General features: G+C 46.9%; 1 protein-coding gene across 12 annotated transcripts in view; it reads right to left on the bottom strand.

Annotated features, from left to right (window-relative positions):
* Nucleotides 1-2,055: 2,055 nt before the first annotated feature.
* The window catches only part of R3HDM2 (R3H domain containing 2), a 44,703-nt gene continuing 25,259 nt past the window's right edge, over nucleotides 2,056-21,499 (bottom strand). For 7 of the 12 annotated variants that reach the window (XM_065887408.1, XM_065887406.1, XM_065887411.1 and 4 more), the window contains 10 exons: nucleotides 15,936-16,178; nucleotides 15,267-15,393; nucleotides 14,250-14,410; nucleotides 13,627-13,781; nucleotides 12,325-12,425; nucleotides 6,879-7,048; nucleotides 5,728-5,875; nucleotides 4,441-4,538; nucleotides 4,006-4,090; nucleotides 2,056-3,106 (listed from right to left, as the gene is read on the bottom strand). In XM_065887408.1, coding sequence (XP_065743480.1) covers nucleotides 2,766-3,106; nucleotides 4,006-4,090; nucleotides 4,441-4,538; nucleotides 5,728-5,875; nucleotides 6,879-7,048; nucleotides 12,325-12,425; nucleotides 13,627-13,781; nucleotides 14,250-14,410; nucleotides 15,267-15,393; nucleotides 15,936-16,178 — 1,629 coding nt within the window. In that variant the 3' untranslated portion in view covers nucleotides 2,056-2,765. Of the gene's footprint in view, nucleotides 3,107-4,005; nucleotides 4,091-4,440; nucleotides 4,539-5,727; nucleotides 5,876-6,878; nucleotides 7,049-12,324; nucleotides 12,426-13,626; nucleotides 13,782-14,249; nucleotides 14,411-15,266; nucleotides 15,394-15,935; nucleotides 16,179-18,885; nucleotides 18,988-21,499 lie in introns of all 12 variants that reach the window. The other 5 variants (XM_065887402.1, XM_065887400.1, XM_065887403.1 and 2 more) reach the window with 1 other exon arrangement.

Here is a 21,499-nt window from a genome sequence, read left to right as displayed (position 1 = left end):
CAGAGCTGAAATGACAGGGCTGGAGGAAAGTGGACAGCTGAGCGACAACAGCTGACACAGAGAAATTGGACACGGGGAGGGCTGGACCCTAACTCCTCCCATCCCCCCAGAGCTGCTGTTGCCTGGTTTTTCATCTATGGTGTGCAGGTCAGAACTGGCTAAATTCAGGAAGGGACATGCCGCATACTCATATGGGTGATTTTTTTTTTTTTTGGTCACACTCTGTGTGTGTGGCTTGTGGGATCTTGGTTCCGCGTCCAGGGATGGAACCTGGGCCCTCGGCAGTGAAAGCGCGGAGTCCTAACCACAGGACCGCCAGGGAATTCCTTCATGTGGGTGATTTTAAATGACTAAAGGTGAAGATGAATTACAAACAGGCTTCTCCATCCTTTTCCCAAGGTCCAAACATCTCTCCAATTCTACCCTCCCTGGATCTACTTTAGGAACTAGCCTTCGACTTCTCAGCCACCATCTTCTTGTGGCCATGTTTTTTTTTTTTTACCCTCAAGCATCGATCTAGCCTCCAATCTTTAGGAAGGAAAGGGTTTGGAAACTGGTGAAGAAAGGAACATTTGAATTTTCAGAGCTCTCCTATCAGCCAAACTAGATTGCTTTCTTATCCAAGGGTAGTTAGAAGGGTACCTTGTTGCTATCCTGTAAGGGAGTGAAGAACATGTAGTACTGCTTTGTTCCCTCCAGTTGCCCCCAGAGATATCTTTCCCCTACTCCTCTAAAATCTTGTCTGCAGGGTGAAAGGAATTCTAAGAGCTATTTAAAAAGGCCAGGCTGGGACTTCCATCTGAGGGGTTCTGGGGGAGTGAGGGTCTAATGATCACGTACAGATTGTTTTGTTAATATTGGACAGAAGGCAATAGCTGTCACACATGGAGTTTTTATCATCTGTAAGTAACGTCCCCTTTCCCATGGGAACTGCAGACTCTTGGAGGTAGGATGGCCAAGCCTCAAGCTTCCTTTATCATTCTGATTCCCTGATTCCATCTCTTTCCTCTGATGCATATGATCTGATGGGTCAATGAGGTATCTGGCATTATCTCACAGGGATGCAGCCTTTTCCTAGTCTGAGCTGTGACATGGCTGAAAAAGGAGATACTCCCATCTCAGAGCAGAGCAATTTGGAGGTGGTAATGTCACACTGCTTTATTCCTTGTATCTGTAAGAAGTAAAGGATTATGTTGGAGGTTGGGCCAGACAAGCTTCAGAGGAGGCTGGCTAGAGAGATACTGCTACCCAGACACAAGGGATTTCCAGGGCAATGTGCTATGTCATTTCTGCCTACTGTTCTTTTTTCCTTAAGGGGTGGGTGACATTTTTCAGCAGGGGCTGCTGGATGGTTCTGGGTCAACAGGCTCTTTAATGGCCCTCGTCTGACAGGCTGCACAACAACAGGGCTAGCTTTGGGAAGACAGAGGAAAGCTCTATTATCTTACAGGCAAGTGACTTCTGCTCTTCACCTTTCTTCAGCTGTACAGGACAGGGACTGCTAAGCACACCTGGATAGTATGACATCTTGGCACAGCAAGTTCAATTGATGTAGCTTTTATTGTAAGAAACATGCGGTTCTGTTCCTGCCAGGTAGAACCCAATCCTCTGGCTTTGGGATTAAAGAAAGGCCCAAGTCCTCCATCCCTGAAGAGTTTTCAGAATATGAGATGGACAGGTATGAAGCAAGCATCTCGACCCAGTCTGGGACGTCACTCACACTCCTCTGGCTTAGCTACCAGGGCCCTAAATGTGTATCACAGAATTAACAGGGTGGAAGGAACCTCGGAGGTTGCCTAGTCAGTCCAAGTCTCTTATTTTACTGGTAAGAACTCAGAGGTCCAGAGTTGAGAGTGATGTGCTTGATAAACCACAGTTAGTGGCAGAGTCCCATTACAGACCCAGCCATTTATCAGAATTTGTAAGGAGTAGGACAGGATGCAGGGAATAGTGTTAGGAAGATATGTGTGCATATGCCAGAGAAAGCCATCCCAGCCCGCATCAAATCCCTCCGACCCCACCCATACCAGGGTGGCAACAGAAAACGGACTGATGTCCAGTGACAGATTTTCTTTTTATATTTAAAAACAAAATCAACCCCCCCCCCGAAGAACCCCCCCAACAAACAAAAAATCGGATTAAATAAAATTTACAGTGAATATACCCAGCAAACATCTGTATGTGCAATTAAATACTGTGTCTGTTACTGCAGCACAAACCTCAAACGAACAATATACAAGTGTTCTGGGGGGTGGAGGGAGGCCCAAGTTTTAACTCTGTGGGGTTTGGGGAGATAAGATGGGGTGGGAGAAAGGGGAAATCAATTTCGTTTTTCTTAATTCTGTCCATATAAATATATTCATAAGGACCAAAAAAGAAAAGGGAGCTTGGGATGGTGAGGAAATAGGAGAACATGGGAGTATGGGACCCTCCCAATTCTACCTAACCAAAAAATATGAAAGAATTAATTTCATGGTGAGAGAAGAGATAAAAAAATCATAGAAGGGGATGGGAAGGAGAGGGAAGCAGACATGGGGCCAACCAGGGAAAAAGAGGGACCCTTGGCAGGGGAGTGAGAAAGAGTTCAGTGCCAGTGTGAGTGTCTGTCTCTGTTTCCATCTTCATCGCTACTGTCTTAGGCTCCAGTTTAGTGTCTGTCTGTGGACCTTACCTTACCTTCTGCCTCTGTCTGTGGTCTGACAGGACCCCTTGACCCCCTCTACCCTGCCCCACCCCTGCCATGCTGGTCCCTTCTTCTCCTCCATTTATTGGGAGCTGGCTCGCTCCAGGATCCTCAGGTCATAGTTCTTTTTGGCCACTCGAAGTTTGAAGCGACTCACAGAGTTGTTGAGGCGAAGGGAGGCATTTTGGGCAGCCAGAGGGCTGGGGAACACAGCCACGATGGTGTACAAGGCAGCAAGGTCCGAGTGGCGGCCATTCTCAGCAGTCCCACCGTTGTCCCCCACACCCCCACCAGGCAGCCCCTGAGCATCCTTGAGCCACTGGATCTTGGCGCCAGACATGGCAAGCTGAGTGAAGAGTTTGTCCGCCTCGGTACGGGTGATGCCCTCAGGGAGATCTGTCACCTCCAGCACCCGTCCCAGGACTGGAAGGGGAGGAGACAGGACATGGTTGTAAGAGGTATAGAGTAGGAAGGACTGGCCAGCAGCCCAGCAGAGGAGCATCCAGCTGACCAAGTCTGTATACAATGTCCTCAAAAGCCCAGCCTTTCTCACTTGGCCCTTTCCTCCCTCCCCAAATCAACCCAACTCCCTACCATCCAGACTCTGATCAGGGCAACTAGGAGACACAAAGGAAACTTTCTCTTCTCCTAGCCTAGAGATGTAGGCAAGAGGAGACTGGGAATCAGAATCCCAGATTTAAGATCTGGAAACCTATACCTCAGTTCTCTCACAGGGTGCAATTACTGTGAAGGAAGTGTGGCTTTTGGTTATGTTATTTCACAAAGTTAATAGCTCAGTCTGAAATATGTTCCATTCCCTTCCCAGAGGCTGGTCCAGGTAGATTCCTCTTTCTTATCACCTAGGGAAGTCAGTTTCCCTTCCTTACCTTGTTTAGCAAACTGCTTCAGTAGGCAAAACACCAAGAGATCTTGTTATGCCTAGTATGGAAGGCCTGCAGGAGAGTTACTCCCCCATATTCTCTTATCAAGCCTCTCCTAAACTGGGTCTAGAACTACCAAAGGTAGACATCCTAGATCAGCGTCAGGACCACTTCCACAAGACTGTCTGTTAAAAGCAGGCTCAACAAGCCCCATCATTGTGTTATTCCAAATTTTCACCCTCATCTTCCCTAGGACTTGGAATGGCTTGGTAAGGAGGACTGAGACACCTCACTTCTCCAGCTTCTCCTTGCTCTTGAGTACGAAAAGGTCCTCTTTTGACTCCCCACCCTAAGCTGGCTTTTCTCACCATCCTGGGCTGGTAATGCAAGGCTGGAGGGGTTAAGCATCTTCTTTTGGGAATTCAGCATCCTGTCACTCACCAACGTCTGTTGTCCCCAGGTCAGTGGAGGCAGATTTGAGTGCTTGTCTCTTGCTCCGGTTTCCATGCTTCAATCCACTCTGTCCCTTCAACATTCGAAAGATAACTCTCATTCCAGGTAAACAATGACTGCCTTACATCCCAGTCTGTCTGAGAGATTAAGGAGCAGTACCCAACCCTGAGGACCCCATCCCACCAGGCAGTCAGATTGGCCAGAGAGTGGCCACTGAGAAACAAAGAGCCTCTCCCTCTTGGCACTGGGGAAGGGGTGAGAGGAATGAGTACAGGAGTGGGGTAAAGGCTCTTCCCACTTCGTCCATTCTCTCTGTGCTGTCTCTCTTGTCCACCCACCTAGTTGAGGTGGATGGCTCAGAAGCAGGGGCCTGGATGAGAAGGGGACTCTGATGGCCCTAAGGCTGATAGGAGACACCCTTACCTGGTGCACCGTGTAAGTTGACTGGCCATGGAGCAAGGGAGGGCAGATGGACAGATTGTACTGTAATGGCTGGCCCAAGAGGGAGTAGTGACCATCACCTAGGGGGGAAGAGCAGATGGTTTTCTGGGAGTTTGAACTACATGGTATGACTTTTATGAGACTTCATGGGGCTTTGGAGATGGACAGCAACAATGCATACTATTCCTACTTCATCTATGATAGGAGTGCCCATGTCACTGATTTAAGAGTTGTCTCTCTTCCTAAACCCCTTGGCTCTCAGCTGTAGCTCAGACAAAAGGAGTTATTAGGTTCCTTCACCTTTGAAGAAGGGCTCTGTCCATTGAAGACAAAAGGCCCTGGAGGAAACCTACAGACCCTTATGACTGTCTTTTATTTCTCATATAGTTTCTTCTCACCTTAAACCCAGGGCTCAAGTTTCTGACTCACATGAGAGGCAATACAATGCAGTGGAGAAGAACACAGACTTACAGCCAGACTGCCTAGGTTCAAATCCTGGCTCTGTTACTGAAAATGGGATGTTGGGTATGTTTTCCTCTCATTAGCACTGCTGAGGTTAAATGACTATAAGACACTTATAGCACCTATAAAGTAAAGTACTTATAAGTAAAGCACTTATAGCAATGCTTGATACATATTAAGTACCATGTGTTACCTATTATTGGTGATAAATACTATATTTCAGAGCACTCTGAAGTTTTAAACCATATTTTCATCTTATTTTTATACTGCTTTTGATAGCCACAGCAGATTATTTCCATCTTATGTGTGATTAACCTCATTTTATATATCAGGAAACTGAGGTCCCATTTTAAGTTTAAGTAACATGTTCAACATCACAAAGCTAGTTAGTTGTAGAACTAGAATTTGAACCCAAGTCTTTTAACTCAAATCCAGTATTCCCTCTTCTAAAACCATAACGTTTCTGACAAATACCGTTTCTGACACCACCCCATATTCCCAACCCTCAGACTCAGTACTGATGGATTAAACTCTTGGTTGTTCATTAGAAAGTTCAGTGAACTTCTTTTACCTGGCTCATAGTCGCCAGGGACTTGGAAGTAAATACTAAAAATCTAACGGAGATCTAGAGTAAATTAACTATGGGCAGCACTAAAGAGGGGCAGGTGTCTTTGGCCTGAACAGGGCCAGAGTTGGATGACCAGCCACACCGCTTCCCTGCCTGTTGCTGCCCTCTCGATCTCCCCACTTGGGAATGGGATGCGAATGGTGAATTTGACAGCAACCAGCCCTTATCTAACCCCTTACCCTGTGCTGGACCCCCAGGACGGGGGAACTGTGTGAGGACAGGAAGGGGACTGAGTCCTGTGCAGACGTTGCTGAGGCTGGTGACAGGAGAGGGTGCTGGAGACTGAGTAGGAGATGTGACAGGGCTGCTGCTCATTTGTGTGTTGGCCTGTGGGAGAGAGAGGAGTACACATCATACATACACCAAACATTACCCTTTGGGTATTCCTGTGGCTTGGCTTAAAAGTCACCTCTCTCATGGGCTTCCCTGGTGGCGCAGTGGTTGAGAGTCCGCCTGCTGATGCAGGGGACATGGGTTTGTGCCCCGGTCTGGGAAGATCCCACATGCCGTGGAGCAGCTAGGCCCGTGAGCCATGGCCGCTGAGCCTGCGCGTCCAGAGCCTGTGCTCCGCAACGGGAGAGGCCACAACAGTGAGAGGCCCGCGTACCACACACACACACAAAAAAGTCACCTCTCTCAAAACAACAAAAAAAGTCACCTCTCTCAGGAAACTTCTCTTGCTGAACTCTGTCAAAGTCAGACTGCTCCTTCAAACTAGCCCTAGTCCCTAATTAGTTTGTGTTATCATTATTTTAAAATTTATTTTATTTTTGGATGCGTTGGGTCTTCACTGCTGCGTGGGGGCTTTCTCTAGTTGCGGCGAGCGGGGGCTACTCTTCATTGCGGTGCGCAGGCTTCTCATGGCGGGGGCTCTAGGCGTGTAGGCTTCAGGAGTTGTGGCACGTGTGCTCCGTAGTTGTGGCTCACGGCTCTAGAGCGCAGGCTCAGGAGTTGTGGCGCACAGGCTTAGTTGCTCCGTGGCATGTGGGATCTTCCTGGACCAGGGCTCGAACCCGTGTCCCCTGCACTGGCAGGCGGATTCTTAACCACTGTGCCACCAGGGAAGCCCAGTTTGTATTATTTTAACATCCACTTTTTGACATACTGTTTTAAGTATTCCCTTAGCATTTTCAAGCATGTGTCCCATCTGCTACCTTAAATCTTAGGTTCCTTGAAAAGAAGATGCTCTCCTCTATTTCTTGTGTTTCTTCCCAAAAAGCGCCCAGGGAAAGACAAGTAACAGAGATTGCTCAGTCAATGGCAAAGATTACTTCCTGAGAAGCATCTGGTTACCTCCCTGCTAAGACAAAGCTGGGTTGCAGGGACTCACCTGGGGGCTACTGTCAGGACTGTACAAGTCTCCAGGTTTCTGCCCCCGCTGGTCCATGCTGTAATATTTACAGTGACTCCACTGGACCATGGATGGGTTCTGGGGGGGCTGGGGTCCATTAGGGACATTCAGCTGCATGACCACCACACCTGGTCCAGAAGGTGACACTCCTGGGTGGCAGGAAAAAAGCAGTTGGTTGTGCATTCAAACCACATTTTAGGCCTGTCAGCTAACCCTAAGTGGGAAAGCCAGTAAGCAAATCCACCTACTGGCTTCAGGGTCACTTAAACTGTGTCCTGCCAGGAATCTGAGATAGTTGCTGATTTGGTCTCTGACTCTCTCTCAGACCAGTGGAAACTTCGAACCAGTGGAAGTTTGAGTGGAAGATGCCAATGCCCTCCTGGCCTTCACCTGGTGGGGGGTACTTTGGTATGCTTGGCAGAAAACTACTTCATTTCTGTCAAAGTTCCCAGGTCAGACTGCTCAAATGTCTGGGCATGGTACAGGTCCCAGTCTGGGGCCTGGGCCAGGGCTGCAGGCACGTGCAGGCTTTTCTGGTAATGGCTGCAGATAAGTCAGCAATCTCTGGTTGTTCTGGAGAAGATAAATGTGCAGGATATAATTCTTGGGCAAGGGTTGGGTGGATTGGGAACATTTCAAGTAGAGGGAATGGCATAGAGATGTATGTCATGCTCAGGAAATGACAAATAATTCAAGGTGCTAAGGCACAGGGGCTGTGTAGGGGAAGTAGCAGGAGATGAGATACATTTATTCAACAAATGTTTATTGAACATTTGTCTATGTGCCAGTTCCTATGCTGGGCACTGGGTATACAAAACAAACAAACAAACAAACAAAAAAGACTGGTCTCTACCCCCATGGAATGAACAGTCTATTAGGGAGTCAGACATTAAATAAATAGCTGGTGTCAGAGTTTGAAGCACATTCTGGTAAGGGTTGTATCCTGTAGGTGTTGGGAACAGGACTTGTGTTTCAGAGAGCTAACCCAAGTGGCCGAATGTAAGATGGCTAAAGGGAGGGAGAGACTAGTGACCAGAAGACTAGTTAGGAGGCTACTGAAACAAAACAAAGTGATTATGAATTAGAGCAGTGACAGCAGAAATGGAGTGGGAGGGTGAGACTCTCTGAAGGTTTTACTGACAGGTTCAAGGTGACTGACTGGATACAGCCCTGAGGTTTTAGCCCAGGCAACCATAGATATGGTCTTACCCTCTCACAGTCTGGGGGAAGGAAAGGGCTCAATGAGGAGGAACATTAAGTCCTGACTCTTCCTCATGGTGAAAAGCAAGGTAAGGGGTCAGGGAGAAGCAGTTTGATAGACAGTTTCTGCTGGGAGAGATGAGCAGGAGCCCTGCTTCCCCACGGGGGACTGTCCAGCATGAGGCTTTGCCCTTGACCCTCCAGACTATATTTCTGTGGATGGACAGGCTGAGTTCATGTGTGTGTCTGGTGGTAGAGAAATGGGACTGAGGGTCGCTAGCTCGAAAACCTGCTGCAGTGCTGCTGCCTTCATGGCTCAGTGCTCTGGGGCTGCCACTGCTGCCGCCATCGTACTGCTTCCTGTGCTGGGAAATGTTGCAGCCTCTGCCCTGGGCACCAGTCATGCTGGGAAGTGAGCGTGATTGCTTTTCTCAGGTAGCATCGGTCAAAGGAAAGGAAAAGAAACAGTGGGAGGTCTGAGAGAACAGCTCAGGAGACACAGCATCTGTTGTACCCTATTCCCCAGTTTGTGCCCACCCCCATCCTCTAGGGCTCATATAATCAGACAGCACAAATACTCAGAATGACAGGCTCGACAGGCTCACCTCTCCCCTTCCCCTGCCAAAGAGGACAGGGTATTCATCAGCATGGCTTGTAAAAGGGCCACAGGAAAACTGTACAGTTGTGAGGTGTCAGGCATTTAACAACTCCCCCTTTACTATAGTTGCTCTGGGCATTGTACTTCCCCACCCTAAGAGCTGCACCTGCTCCCATGTTCTTTACCCACAAAACTGCAACTGATCTTATTCAGACAACTCACTGCTACCTGAGGGGGCCAACGTAAAAATAATCAAATGTATAGCTTTTCTGGAAGGCAGCTTATAACCTGAGCCTATTGCCTTGGGCCAGGAAAAGGTAGAGGATGTGTGAGTATGTAGGGTGTGGGCATAAGCAAGGCAGTAGAAGTTCTTTCTAATACCAACATGTAGCCGTAAGGAGCTATTAGGGGGCTAAAGTGGAGGGGGAAAGAGAACAAAGTCCTCATATTATTTTCTCTGATCGCAAGGAAAGCAAAGGCAGGGTTCCTAGTTGCAGCCTCATTCCTGAGCTCCTCCCCTCACTGAGTCCTCTCCCGCTGGCCTGGAGTGTTGTACCTTCAACTCAGCTGAGGACAGAGAGCACTACTCTGCTGATGAGATGACCTTTATGCTTCTCTTCCTCAAGCCAGAAGCTGGTGGCATCCGTTAGCAGCTGAACTGTGGCTACTTCTTAATGCACGTGGCAAAAAACCCCCCAAATCTCCCAAAACGAAAACCCCCCACGGCACTGCCCAGTGACAGCGCTTCCACATAATCACGTTGGGGGAAGGAGCCTGGGTTGGAGTGGGAAGGGGGAAAAGGGAGTTGAATAAGGAAATCAATTTCAGCTTGAAAGCTCTGAAAGGAGAGGGAACGTGTGAATGGCTTTTTAAGTGGCATCATTAAACCTGGGCAGAAAGGTCGATTGGGCAGAGCAAACCGCATAAATATAAACAGATGACATTTATGTCTGGCAGAATTGCTTTTGTTTAGTTTTTGCTTTGTTTTCAAATCGCTGAGGTAGAAAACTGATAAGGCTTCTTCCTTACCATCTGAAATGAAATCTATGGAAAGGAATGTCCAGAGAAATAAAATCCCACAGGCATCTTTCCCAAATTACAGGACAGAATCCTACAGTATCTTCGTAGTTTTCCATTATTTTTGGTGGGGGAGAGGGTTATCTTCAGGGAGTGGGGATTGAAAAGAGTTAGTCTCAGCTTTGGAAAGCCCTCAGCTACAAAATGAGCCAGTAAATAGGTGAGAAGCTATTTCTGTATGTACCTCACTCTGGCCCTGCTGCTGTGTCACTGTGAGTTGAGAGTCTGTGCATAGGTTTCACTGCCATTTCATGTCTGTGTGCCTCTTCCCCAGACAAGCATCCCTGTAGAAACCTCAAGGGACCTGCAAGTCACTATTTTAGTGGGAAGAAAAGTATTTCCTGAGGTTATGGTTATATCTAATATCATAGTGGAGGAATTAACGTCCAGGCCTGGGGGTAAACTGGGCAACTACAAAAATGTATTAATAAACTGGAACAATTGCTCTAGGAACAGCCAATCCTAATCCCTACCTTTATTTTTGGAAAAGTGACCATGTTGCTACATGGGAGAAGGGCGGGTGACTGTCCTCTGAAGGTGACATAGCAGCCCTTGTGGGGAGTGCCAGCCTTCTATCTTTCCAGTAAAGGGAAAACTGGAAAGGAAGGTGTAAGAAGCACTTTTTCTTTTCTTCCACTTCCTCTTAGATTCCCATGAGCAGGGATTGAAGACTTTTAAGATTGATGCTATGGTGAATAGGTCTCTTAGATGATGTGGGTGGAAGAGAGGGTCCCATCATCTAGGAAAAGTACAAGGGGTCAGTCAGAAGCCTAGGGTCAATCAGGGTAGCCAGAAGGAAAGGAAATAAAACAGAAAATTCTAAAGCAGCAAGGAAATTAGATGATGGAGAGGGTTTTGTCTATTTCTATTAATTTGGGAAGAGCCTAGATTATCTCCTTCCAATCCCAGTCCAGATCTCTAGTGCTGCCAACTTTCAGAACAATAGCTGTTTCAGTTTACTTAATTAACCCAGCACTAGGTCCAGAGTAGGTACTGAAAAATTATTTTCACTTGATTTGTTTCTAATTCATCTTGTATTTGCAGACGAAGAGACATAACTGCGGAGACCTAACAGATATACTGATATACCACTAAGGATATATACAAAAATTCACATACAAGTATACCCATATGCACACGCACACACTTATTTTAACAAACAGGAGAGAAAATGCCCTGAGGTGCCAAGCACCACCACAGGCTACAGCAGTTCTTGGAGCTGGTTTCTATAATTTCCATACCCCGCTGGGAATTTCAAGGTCAAGTGCCCCTGGCGGACACTAGGAGAAACAGCTAGAGAGACCAATAATGTAATAAAGGGTAGTAAAGGTTGGTGAATTTTAAAACCTCATCCTGTAAGAGATCCATGGTTGGTCTGGATAAAGGAAGAAGTCATTACATTGAAGGTAAGAACTAATCATGTCTTGTGAGCAAGCTTAATTCTGGAATCTACTCCAGAGCACCTAACATAGAGTACAGAAAATCTTATGTGAAAAATATTCCATTTCTAAAATGAGAAAAATTGGCAAAATACCTCCTTCTCACCAGAAGAGGGAACCCTGACATTCCCACAATAGAGCTGCATGGGGATGGCTGGAGGCTACCTTAACCTCCTCCCCTCCAGAACCTGTGAAGTCTACTTAACTACAGCATAATGATATGTCAGGGTTGGGTGAAAGGGAAACAAACAGGAGCAGTTGTACTTGGTGTATTGGGGGAGTTCTTGGCAAAGACAGATAGTGAGAGGCTGCAAGGCATAAGTCTATTCACCTGGGATAACTGGCCCCTCCAAAGGCGGCCTTTAGCTATTTAACATGATATCCATTTATTTCCTACTGGAGGGAAAGGAATAGAGTACAGAAACCTGTTGAAAATGTGTTACTGAGAATGTAGCATGGGTTACAGAAAGTGAAAAGACCCAAGTTCAAGCTCTAGGACTGTGATCTTAGGCAAGTCATTTATTCTCTTTGAGTCTTAAATTTCCTCTTCACTAAGTTGTGGTGAGAATGAAAATGACACAGTATATGCGAGCACATATGAAAAACCACTAAACAAATCTAAGATATGATTTTAAAAGCATTTTATGATAAAATGCTGATTTTATCAGCATTTTAAAAGCATTTTATCAGCCTCCTTCCTTGTTTTCTCCCAAGAGAAAAGAAAAGCTGTTTACAGGAAGAATGAGCGCAACAGACAGAAGTAAGCACTCTGTGTTTCAAAGGCATGTGAGTGGTGAGTGTAGTGCTGGATTCAGCAAAGAAGGAGAGGGAGAGGGAGAGGGAGAGGGAGAGAAAACAAGGAACTCAATCGACATGTGACTCCCCAGGGATAGGGATCAGGCAACCAACCTCACCTCTTGAGGGGTCAATTTCAGCACCTCTGGAAAACACCAGCCAGCTAGGACTTTGGTCTTCCCTCATGATGGGGTCACAGTTGGGGACAGAGCCAATCCCTGAACTCTCTTTGTCCTTCCCAGCTCTAAAGCACAAGTCCTTCAGCAGTGTTTGCTCTCACCAGTGCCCAAGACCCCTCAATTCTTTATCCTCTTACCTGAGTACTGCTGTGGCATCTGTGGTGGACTGCAGGGAGAGGGAGACTGAGGCATCTGGTACTGCTCAGAGCCAGGAGGTTGCAGAAACCCCACAGAAGGGCTGGGGAGATGGAGAAGAGAAGAGTGGTAAAGCGGTAGAGGGAGGAACGCAACTCCTGGCAGACAGCTGTTGCTTCCTGAGCCTCCCCTGTGGGAAGTCAAGGCAGCTCCAAGCCATTCCCAGACCAATTTGCCATGCAATTTCTAAAATCACTCATCAGTTCAAAGTTAATTATATATATTTGTACTTGATCATCTTCCAATTAGGAAGCTGCTAATCAGCGCTACAGATGGAATGTTAGTAACACATGCTCTTCCCAACAGTGCAGAAACACCAAACACATACACGTGTGCGTGCACACACACACACACACACACACACACACACACACACACACTCTGAGAAACACAGCAGAAACACGAAGAGAATGCCAGAGACAGACACACAGGGCTAAAGTGCTAGAGAGAGATGGGCAAAAATAACTAAGGAGATTTAGGATATTTTCTCAATGGCAAACACATATAGTCAACTAAAGACAAATGGGGAAAAACTCTCACAAAACTCAAGACAATGTGGAGACATACACATAAAAAGACAGAATTGTGGACACTGAGAGAGACACAGAAATACATCGAGGTAGGCCCAGATTTGAGTTCTAGTCCCAGCTCTGCTTCTACTAACTACTTCTGTGACTTTGGGTAAGTTTCTTAACATCCTTAGTTGGAATTTCCTCATTTATAAAAGAAGTGAGAAAAATAAAACAAGGAGAGTGGACTATTAGACACTTAGAAATGTCTAAATATTTAGACATTTCTAAGGTAACTTCTACCACTAAAATTCTATTAGCTATGAGCTATACTAAGATATATATAAATAGACATATAGAAATAGTCTATCTCAGATTCATCCATGGATATAGAGGTACACAGAGAAATTTACATATGTATACTCCAAATTGCTTTTTTAAAATAATAAGCTGTTTCTATCTCATAGTTCTGAATCCCACTGATTAGAAAAACAAAAAATGGGGGAAATTATAAAGCCTCTGCCTCCGAAGCAGGAATTTTTCCTGCTGATGAATTCTTATGCAAATATCGAAATGACAAGGAGAAAAGGAGAATGAACTCCCTCATGTTCTACCTGCTTTAGGGTACCACTGGGATCTTTACCCCTGCCTTTCTTTCCCAGTGCAAACAAAACCATGGTGCAACAGTTGCTAAGGTCTGTGGGAGATGCACCCCAACTCTCTGGGAGTTCTCACCTTGTACCGTTCTGCTGAGCTGGAGGGATCATGCTGTAATACACTGGTACGCCCCCTGCTGGGAGGCCCCCTTGCACAGATTGGCTCGCAGGGACCAGCATGGGTTGCTGGAAAGGCGGCTGGACCACATTTTGCGAGTCATTACCCACTGGGACCTGGGTGGAGACAAGAAGAGAATGACCACTCTTACTCCCAAAAGAGTTCATCCAAAAAACAGCCTCTAGTCATCACTAGACCAGGACACTCTAACCTCCTTCCCTACCTTTAGAGATTCCTATTCTCCCTACCTGAGTAAAGGAAATGCTTAGAGCTACCTCCATTGCCTTCCTCTCCAAACCTCACCCATGGGCATGTGATGTACAGGAAGGAGCCTAATTTCCTCTAGATCCTACTTTTCTGGGCATATACTCGTTTGCATGGCTATATAAAAACCAAACAATTTAAATAAAGACTGTTCTCAGACTCTCTGGGCCTTCTCTCAGAGGAAGAAAACCTAAAAATTCTAGGGGTAAAGTGGACAATGTTTTAGTGTTCGAGTTGTCAGACTGGAGGATGTGGGAAACTGTCCTCCTTTTCCTCATCCCAAGGACTGGGTGATCTTTCCTAGTACAAAATGCACCCACTTGGTAAGAAGGCAGTGGAGTGTACTGAACCACCAGGCCTTGCATCTGGCCCCCCATGCTGCTCCTCTGGCTGCTGAGCAGGCCCTGGTTCTGTGGCTGCTGGACCCCAATCATGCCTTGGTAAGCCGCCTGCTGCTGGTTAGGCATCATGGGCTGTAAACCTAGGGATGGGCAAAGCAGAGAAGACATTAGCATAGTATCAACAATGTTTAGGAGGTCACACTCTCTCAGTAATTTTCCTTCTATTTTACTTTTTCTTTTTCTGGAGATCATGGGTTCCTCTTCAGGACCCTAATCATTCCTGCCGCCCCCGCCCCCTGCACCCCCTGCTTTTTACTTTATTTATTTTTAAAAATAAATCTATCTATTTTTTTTTGGCTGCATTGGGTCTTTGTTGCTGCGCACAGGCTTTCTCTAGTTGCAGCGAGCGGGGGTTACTCTCTGTTGTGGTGCGCAGGCTTCTCACTGCAGTGGCTTCTCTTGTTGCGGAGCACGGGCTCTAGGCGCACGGGCTTCAGTAGTTGTGGCACGCGGGCTCAGCAGTTGTGCCTCATGGGCTCTAGAGTGCAGGCTCAGTAGTTGTGGTGCACGGGCTTAGCTGCTCCGTGGCATGTGGGATCTTCCCAGACTAGGGCTCGAACCCGTGTCCCCTGCATTGGCAGGTAGATTCTTAACCACTGTGCCACCAGGGAAGTCCCTCCTGCTCTTTGATGAGGTTTTTTTTTTGGCGGTACGCAGGCCTCTCACTGTTGTGGCCTCTCCCGTTGCGGAGTGCAGGCTCCGGACGCGCAAGCTCAATGGCCATGGCTCATGGGCCCAGCCACTCCGCGGCATGTGGGATCTTCCCGGACCGGGGCACGAACCCGTGTCCCCTGCATCGGCAGGTGGACTCTCAACCACTGTGCCACCAGGGAAGCCCCCCCCCCCCCCTGCTTTTTAAACAGCGAAGGTAATTCTCTTTCCCAGTCTCCCCCCTTCCCTTACTCACTACCTTCATACATCAGCGGTTCTTCTTACCAGGTTGCTGGGATGGCTGAGGCAGCTGTTGACCACGTTGGGGGCTGTAGGCCACCGGGTGAGAGAGAGGTCGATATTGCTGGTTGGAGTTAGGATACTGTCCAGGGGGATAGTAAGAAACCTGGATCTATGGTAAGAGGAAACAGATGTATCAGAAAGTCCCTCAAATTCAGCCTCAACATCCCCAAACTATTAAATACATCACGGTTAATTCCCAGAAATCTGTAAACGGAGCTATTTTGGGCCTGCAATTGCAGCATTCGTATACAAGTTTGAAACAAAACAGGAAGGACTTGTGTTATTTGAAAGATGGCTTTCTGACTAGAAAGAAAATTCTCAAGTCAAGGTGGGGAAATGGAGGTAGGTAGGGGACAGTTATCCCCTCTGATTTGTCTAAACTAGAGGAAGAAAGAAGGATTATAATACTGGACAAACTGAATTAGTGATTTTTTAAAAAATATTTATTTATTTGGCTGCGCCGGGTCTTAGTTGTGGCATGTGGGATCTTTTAGTTGCAGCACGGGGGCTGTAGGTGCAGCATGTGGGACCTAGTTCCCCGACCAAGGATCGAACCTGGGCCCCCTGCATTGGGAGCACAGAATCTTAACCACTGGACCACCAGGGAAGTCCCTGAATTAGTGATTTAAACTGGGAACCCAAGCCACTCACCTGCTGAGGGGGCTGCATGTAGCCCTGGGGTGGCAGGACTTGCTGAGTAGGTGGTGCATGGTTAGAGGTGGAATAGCTGGAAGTAGGGAGGGGCTGTCCTGTAGAAGCCATGATGAAGCTAGTCTGCTGAGGGTGCTGGGAGATAAGTGGGGGCTGGAACAGAGCTGAGGATGGGTCAGCTGCTTCGGTAGAACCTTGGCGGCTAAGGCTCATTTGTCCAAAGGGGTTGCTGAGATCATCTGTCTGCTGAGAGAGTGAGGGAGACCCAAGGACTGAGGTCATATCAAACCCCAGGTCTTTGGCTTTATCACAGACAGACAGACAGAAATAGTAGCCCTCTCTACAGCCTTCCTTCCTTACACCAATTTGGGACACTGCTGCATGTGTGCCCTAGGAGGCGCTTTTTAGCCCTAAGCCTCTGTCATGTGGTGTTTTATTTATTTTCTTCACAAGTGTTTTTTTTAAAATTTATTTATTTTATTTATTTTTGGCTGTGTTGCATCTTCGTTGCTGCGCGCGGGCCTTCTCTAGTTGTGGCGACGGGGGGCTACCCTTTGTTGCGGTGCGCAGGCTTCTCATTGCAGTGGCTTCTCTTGTTGTAGATCATGGGCTCTAGGTGTGTGGGCTTCAGTAGTTGTGGCACGCAGCTCAGTAGTTGTGGCTCTCAGGCTCTAGAGCACAGGCTCAGTAGTTGTGGCGCATGGGCTTAGTTGCTTCGCGGCATGTGGGATCTTCCCGGACCAGGGCTCGAACCCGTGTCCCCTGAATTGGCAGGTGGATTCTTAACCACTGAGCCATCAGGGAAGCCCTCATAGGGTGTTTTAAATTGTTATGAATTGAACAGCTGTTTGAAGCCCAACTCCAGACCCAGTCTCCCTACCACATATGGGGTAACAATGGTCACTCTGATTATGAACTTTATTAGAATTAGTCCTGGGGAGATGGGAGCAATGACACAACTTCTATATATAGAGAAAACAGGACAAATTAGTAGGGATAAAACCCTACAATATCTTTCCATTTCCTGTCTTCCTCATGCCTCCAACCATACAAAGGGCCCCTACATTGTCATAAATCTCGTTTTTATAATAAAGGACCCAGATAACACCTTGCGTGGATTATGGGTGGGTTCATGTGGCTCCCCAGCTCTGCCTATGCAGTGGAAAGACTGGTGGGCTCCCAACGCCTGCTGCTCATCTCCTTACTCCCTCTTGCAATCATTTCCACCCCTGTCCTCTGACACTTGCCTAGAGTTCTCCTGCCCTTCAGAAACCACTTCCAATTCTCACCTCTGCAAGGAGGCCAGGGTGAGTGGCCAGCTGGAGGGCGAGACTGACTGGCTGGTCTGTAATTGCCTTCTCTCTCAGCCCTCTTCTCTAAGCAGAAAGAGTGAGGGTGTTCCATCCCTCACTTGTATGGTGATAGGTTAGTCTGTTAACTTCCTCATCTTTTTTGCTCCATGGACAGTAATCAAAATACACATATACAGGGCTTCCCTGGTGGCGCAGTGGTTGAGAGTCCGCCTGCCGATGCAGGGGACACGGGTTCGTGCCCCAGTCCGGAAAGATCCCACATGCCGCGGAGCGGCTGGGCCCGTGAGCTATGGCCACTGGGCCTGCGCGTCCAGAGCCTGTGCTCCGCGATGGGAGAGGCCGCAGCAGTAAGAGGCCCGCATACCGCAAAAAAAAAAAAAAAAAAAAAAAAAAAAAATACACATATACATACACGTGCAGAGCAGAAGTTCTTTTGCAAATGAAACTAGTAGAAACAAAAGATAATGCTTTCCTGTGGTTTCACTCACTTTTCAGGGATATGATCTTAGCTATTTTGCTACCTTAGTGGGCAGGAATAGATGACAGGAGGACTGGACTGCAGTTACTATTTTGAGGTTCATATTCTAGAACTTTTCAGAATGGAGATAAGAGATGGGAGGAAAGAGGGGTTTCTAGTAAAAAAGCAGACAGGTGTGATTAACACAAAATTTAAAAAAAATCAGGGCTCCTATAACCATGATAGAAGTTATCAACTATGAGACAAATCAGATCTTCAGAGGATTTGTAGTCAGGGTACGAACAATTTAAACAGCATGTGCTATTCAACAGAAGAGGATATTTTTAATGTAAAATAATATAGTAAAATAGGGGAACATTTTAAGTTTTTACCAGTCATACCAGAGAAATCTGCAACTATTTTAAAAATAAATTTATTTATTTATTTATTTATGGCTGCGTTGGGTCTTCATTGCTGCGCACGGGCTTTCTCTAGTTGTGGTGAGTGGGGGCTACTCTTTGTTGTGGTGCGCAGGCTTCTCATTGCAGTGGCTTCTCTTGTTGCAGAGCACGGGCTCTAGGCACGAGGGCTTCAGTAGTTGTGGCACGCAGCTCAGTAGTTGTGGCTCTCAGGCTCTAGAGCACAGGCTCAGTAGTTGTGGTGCACGGTCTTAATTGCTCCGCGGCATGTGGGATCTTCCCGGACCAGGGCTCAAACCTGTGTTCCCTGCATTGGCAGGTGGATTCTTAACCACTGTGCCACCAGGGAAGTCCCTGTGTTTTTATTTTTAAAGGAAATTATAAAGCATCATTCTGTACAGAATAAACTGGGTTCCTCAGACATGTCCTGGGAGCAGATGAGATGAAGGATGCACATGGTAGAGAGGATGAAGAGCCCAGGTTAGACCAACATCTGATTTTGTTCCCTGTCCTGAAACTCAGGGGAATTCAGTGTTCTTCTCTGTCTTACATTTAGGCATCTTTTGATGCCTAAAGTACTGTTATGAGGTCACTAGAATGAAGTATAGTTCAGCCTGTGCTGGCCCCTTGAGAAGAAATACCTTCTAACAATGGTCCTCTAAACAGCACAACTGTTTTGCATGGTTGTCACAGACTGACCCAGACACGCCCAGACACAGGCCACACACGGACAGGACAAAAAGGGGGAATGGAGTTTATACCATGTTGTACTGCTGGGGCGGAGAGACTGGCAGAAGGACTTGGGGACAGGAGCCTGGAGAGAACTGAACAGGCTGTGGAGAGGGCTGCAGAGCCGGGACTGGCTGTGGACCAGCAGAGAGACATGTGGAAAGGGAAGAGAAAAGGGAGGTACAGGGAGAGGCATAGGCAGGGGTGGGGGTGGGGCAGAGATGGGGAGGGAAAGGGAAGGAACAACAAGGTTAATCATAAAAGAAATTTCACATGTAAAGTAAGGCTTCTGAGCAGACTGGAGACCAAGTCCAGGACAGCTCATGGTTTTCACATCTCTGACAAATAAGCAATCTCTCCTATAAGTACAGACGCACTGCACACTCTGCCCCATTAGCCACTCAGAACTCTGCAGCTGTTGTGAGCATCTCAGAGCCAGGGTCTGCCGCCTGATCCCAAACACAGCTTTTTCCCCAAGCAGTTTTCCTGAGCATAGGATTCCTGGGGCGCATAACCCTCCCTGAATGCCCACGTGAGAAGGGATTCCCGCTTCTGTAGGAAGGGTCATCCAAGGTCTGGCTCGGCTCTCCCAGGCATGCTCCTGATTTCACACCACAGCTTTCCTGAAGGAAGTACTCATTCACAAGGATCATCAGCCTCCCAAGGGCAGAGAAGGAAAAATAAGCCAGTTCACATCTACTTCCTCCTGCTCCAGTGATTGTTCTATGCTCCTCCAGGCTGTGAGGGCAGTATGAAAAATGCTCCCATAAGCAAACACGGAGGGATTTAAGAATAAAATATAAATAGCCTAGTTTTAGCTTTTGTTCCTTCAGTCCCTTCACTAGCCTCAAGCAGGAGGACTTGCTTATTAGGAACATGGTGTGTTCTAAACCAACTAATGGGGAGTTATTTTTTTCTCTCTCGTCTTCCCCTCTAGCTATTTCAATCACCTCATCGGTTCTCCAGTCATAGCCTCTGGAGAAGCTATGAAGAGAAGGGGAAATAACACTGATATACATTGTCTCACTTACATACATTATCTCATTACAACCTCACAATAATCCTATAGGGAGATAAGATAACTTGTATCTGCAGTTAAGATAGTAAGGCTCAGAGAAATTAAATCATACACCCAGGATCACGCAGCTAATGCAGCAGAGCAGGGATGGAAACCTAGTTCTGCCTGACATATGTTCTTTCCACTCTAGCAGTAGGGAGGAGGTAAAGGAAGAAGTCAAACAAAATTACATAAACATCTTTTTGTTTGTGTAACTCTCCTTCCTCTTTCCAAAGCAGAGTATTAAGAGTTGTGGGGGACCAAGGTATCAATACTCTCCTGCCACATATCTCCTGGGACAGGCTTTCACAGAGGGGACTAACAGTTCCAGAGGCAGAGAGTCCAGGAATTAGAAGACATCCAAGATGGAGAATACTCCTGATATCTGCATTAAATAAAATGTAAGTCATCTTGGCTAGGAAAAAGTTACTGAGAATCCACTGTGTGACGTGGGAGAGAGAATGCTACAGCCTTGAAAATAAGCTCTCGGCTCTCCTGGCACACCTATCTTCTGTAAGCCAGTGGCATTCCAAATATAACTGCTGGCCAAGCTGCTCAGCCTGAGCTACTTGTGCTGGTAACTTTCAGACCCATTTTCTATTATCCTAATCCACTTCTTTCTTGGGGGAGGGCCTGCCATACTTCAGGCCTTACATTCTCTGGGGGACAAGGGGAGGCCTTAGGGACAGGGAAGTGGTAAAACAACTCTGCCTGTTCTTCCTCACATTTGTGAGTTCTGAGTAACAAGTGAAGAGAGAAGAAAGGATGCTCCTCTGTTAGGCCTCTCCCAACTGAGGAAGGGTAGTGGTAAAGGCAGGCGTCTCAGTGCTATTTTTAAGTTATTCTACCACTACTCTCAGCTACAGTTCTCTTCTTAGAGAGTCTCAAACACCAGTTAGGGAACTTCACAAAACCACGGGGAAGCCAAAGACTGGCCCTGAGGGATGTGACTGCCACCTACTGGTGACTTCTGGGCTAGATCCCTGGCTCTTTGATCCTGAATGGACTCCATGGAGAGGCTCAGCGGACTCCTTCTCAAGAGGTCTACTCTAAGTTAATTGTGCAAAAGGTAGCCACTGGTCCTTTAATCCTCAGTCTCACCCCTTGGCTTCAAATGTTCTACTGATATGTGATATGGAGGCCTACTCTGACAGCAGAGGCCTTCCAAGAAGAGAAAGAGCATAGTTTAGCCAGCACTGTCCCCAGGCCTGGAGCAAATGCTTTTTGCTACAGAGGTAAAGGTTTTTCTTCAAAAGGAAAGCCTTTAGAGTAAGCACAGTAGTATATGTGTGTGTGTGGTCACTTCCTCCATCTCTTCACTGTTACGTACCATTTGAGAAACTAAACAGTAAGTATTCTGGGGCTCAGCAACTTGAGTTTGGAGAGCTACCAGTGCTGAGAGACAGGGAAAAAGAGAAAGGAAGGAAGAAAGAAAAAGGCAGTAGGAAGAGGAAGAAAGGGATAAAGAGAATATAAAGGGATAAAGAGAATACCATTATATAATAATATAATGGTATTATATTAGCAGCTACCATAAGTGCTTCAGAGACACCAAAACTTAACCAAGCATAAGATTTTTTAGTTTGGCA

Source organism: Phocoena phocoena, chromosome 11 (genome assembly GCF_963924675.1).
Source record: "Phocoena phocoena chromosome 11, mPhoPho1.1, whole genome shotgun sequence".
In the NCBI taxonomy this organism is placed as follows: Eukaryota; Metazoa; Chordata; class Mammalia; order Artiodactyla; family Phocoenidae; genus Phocoena; species Phocoena phocoena.
Note: the sequence above shows the minus strand (reverse complement) of the source record. Positions and strands in the feature narration are given on the sequence as shown.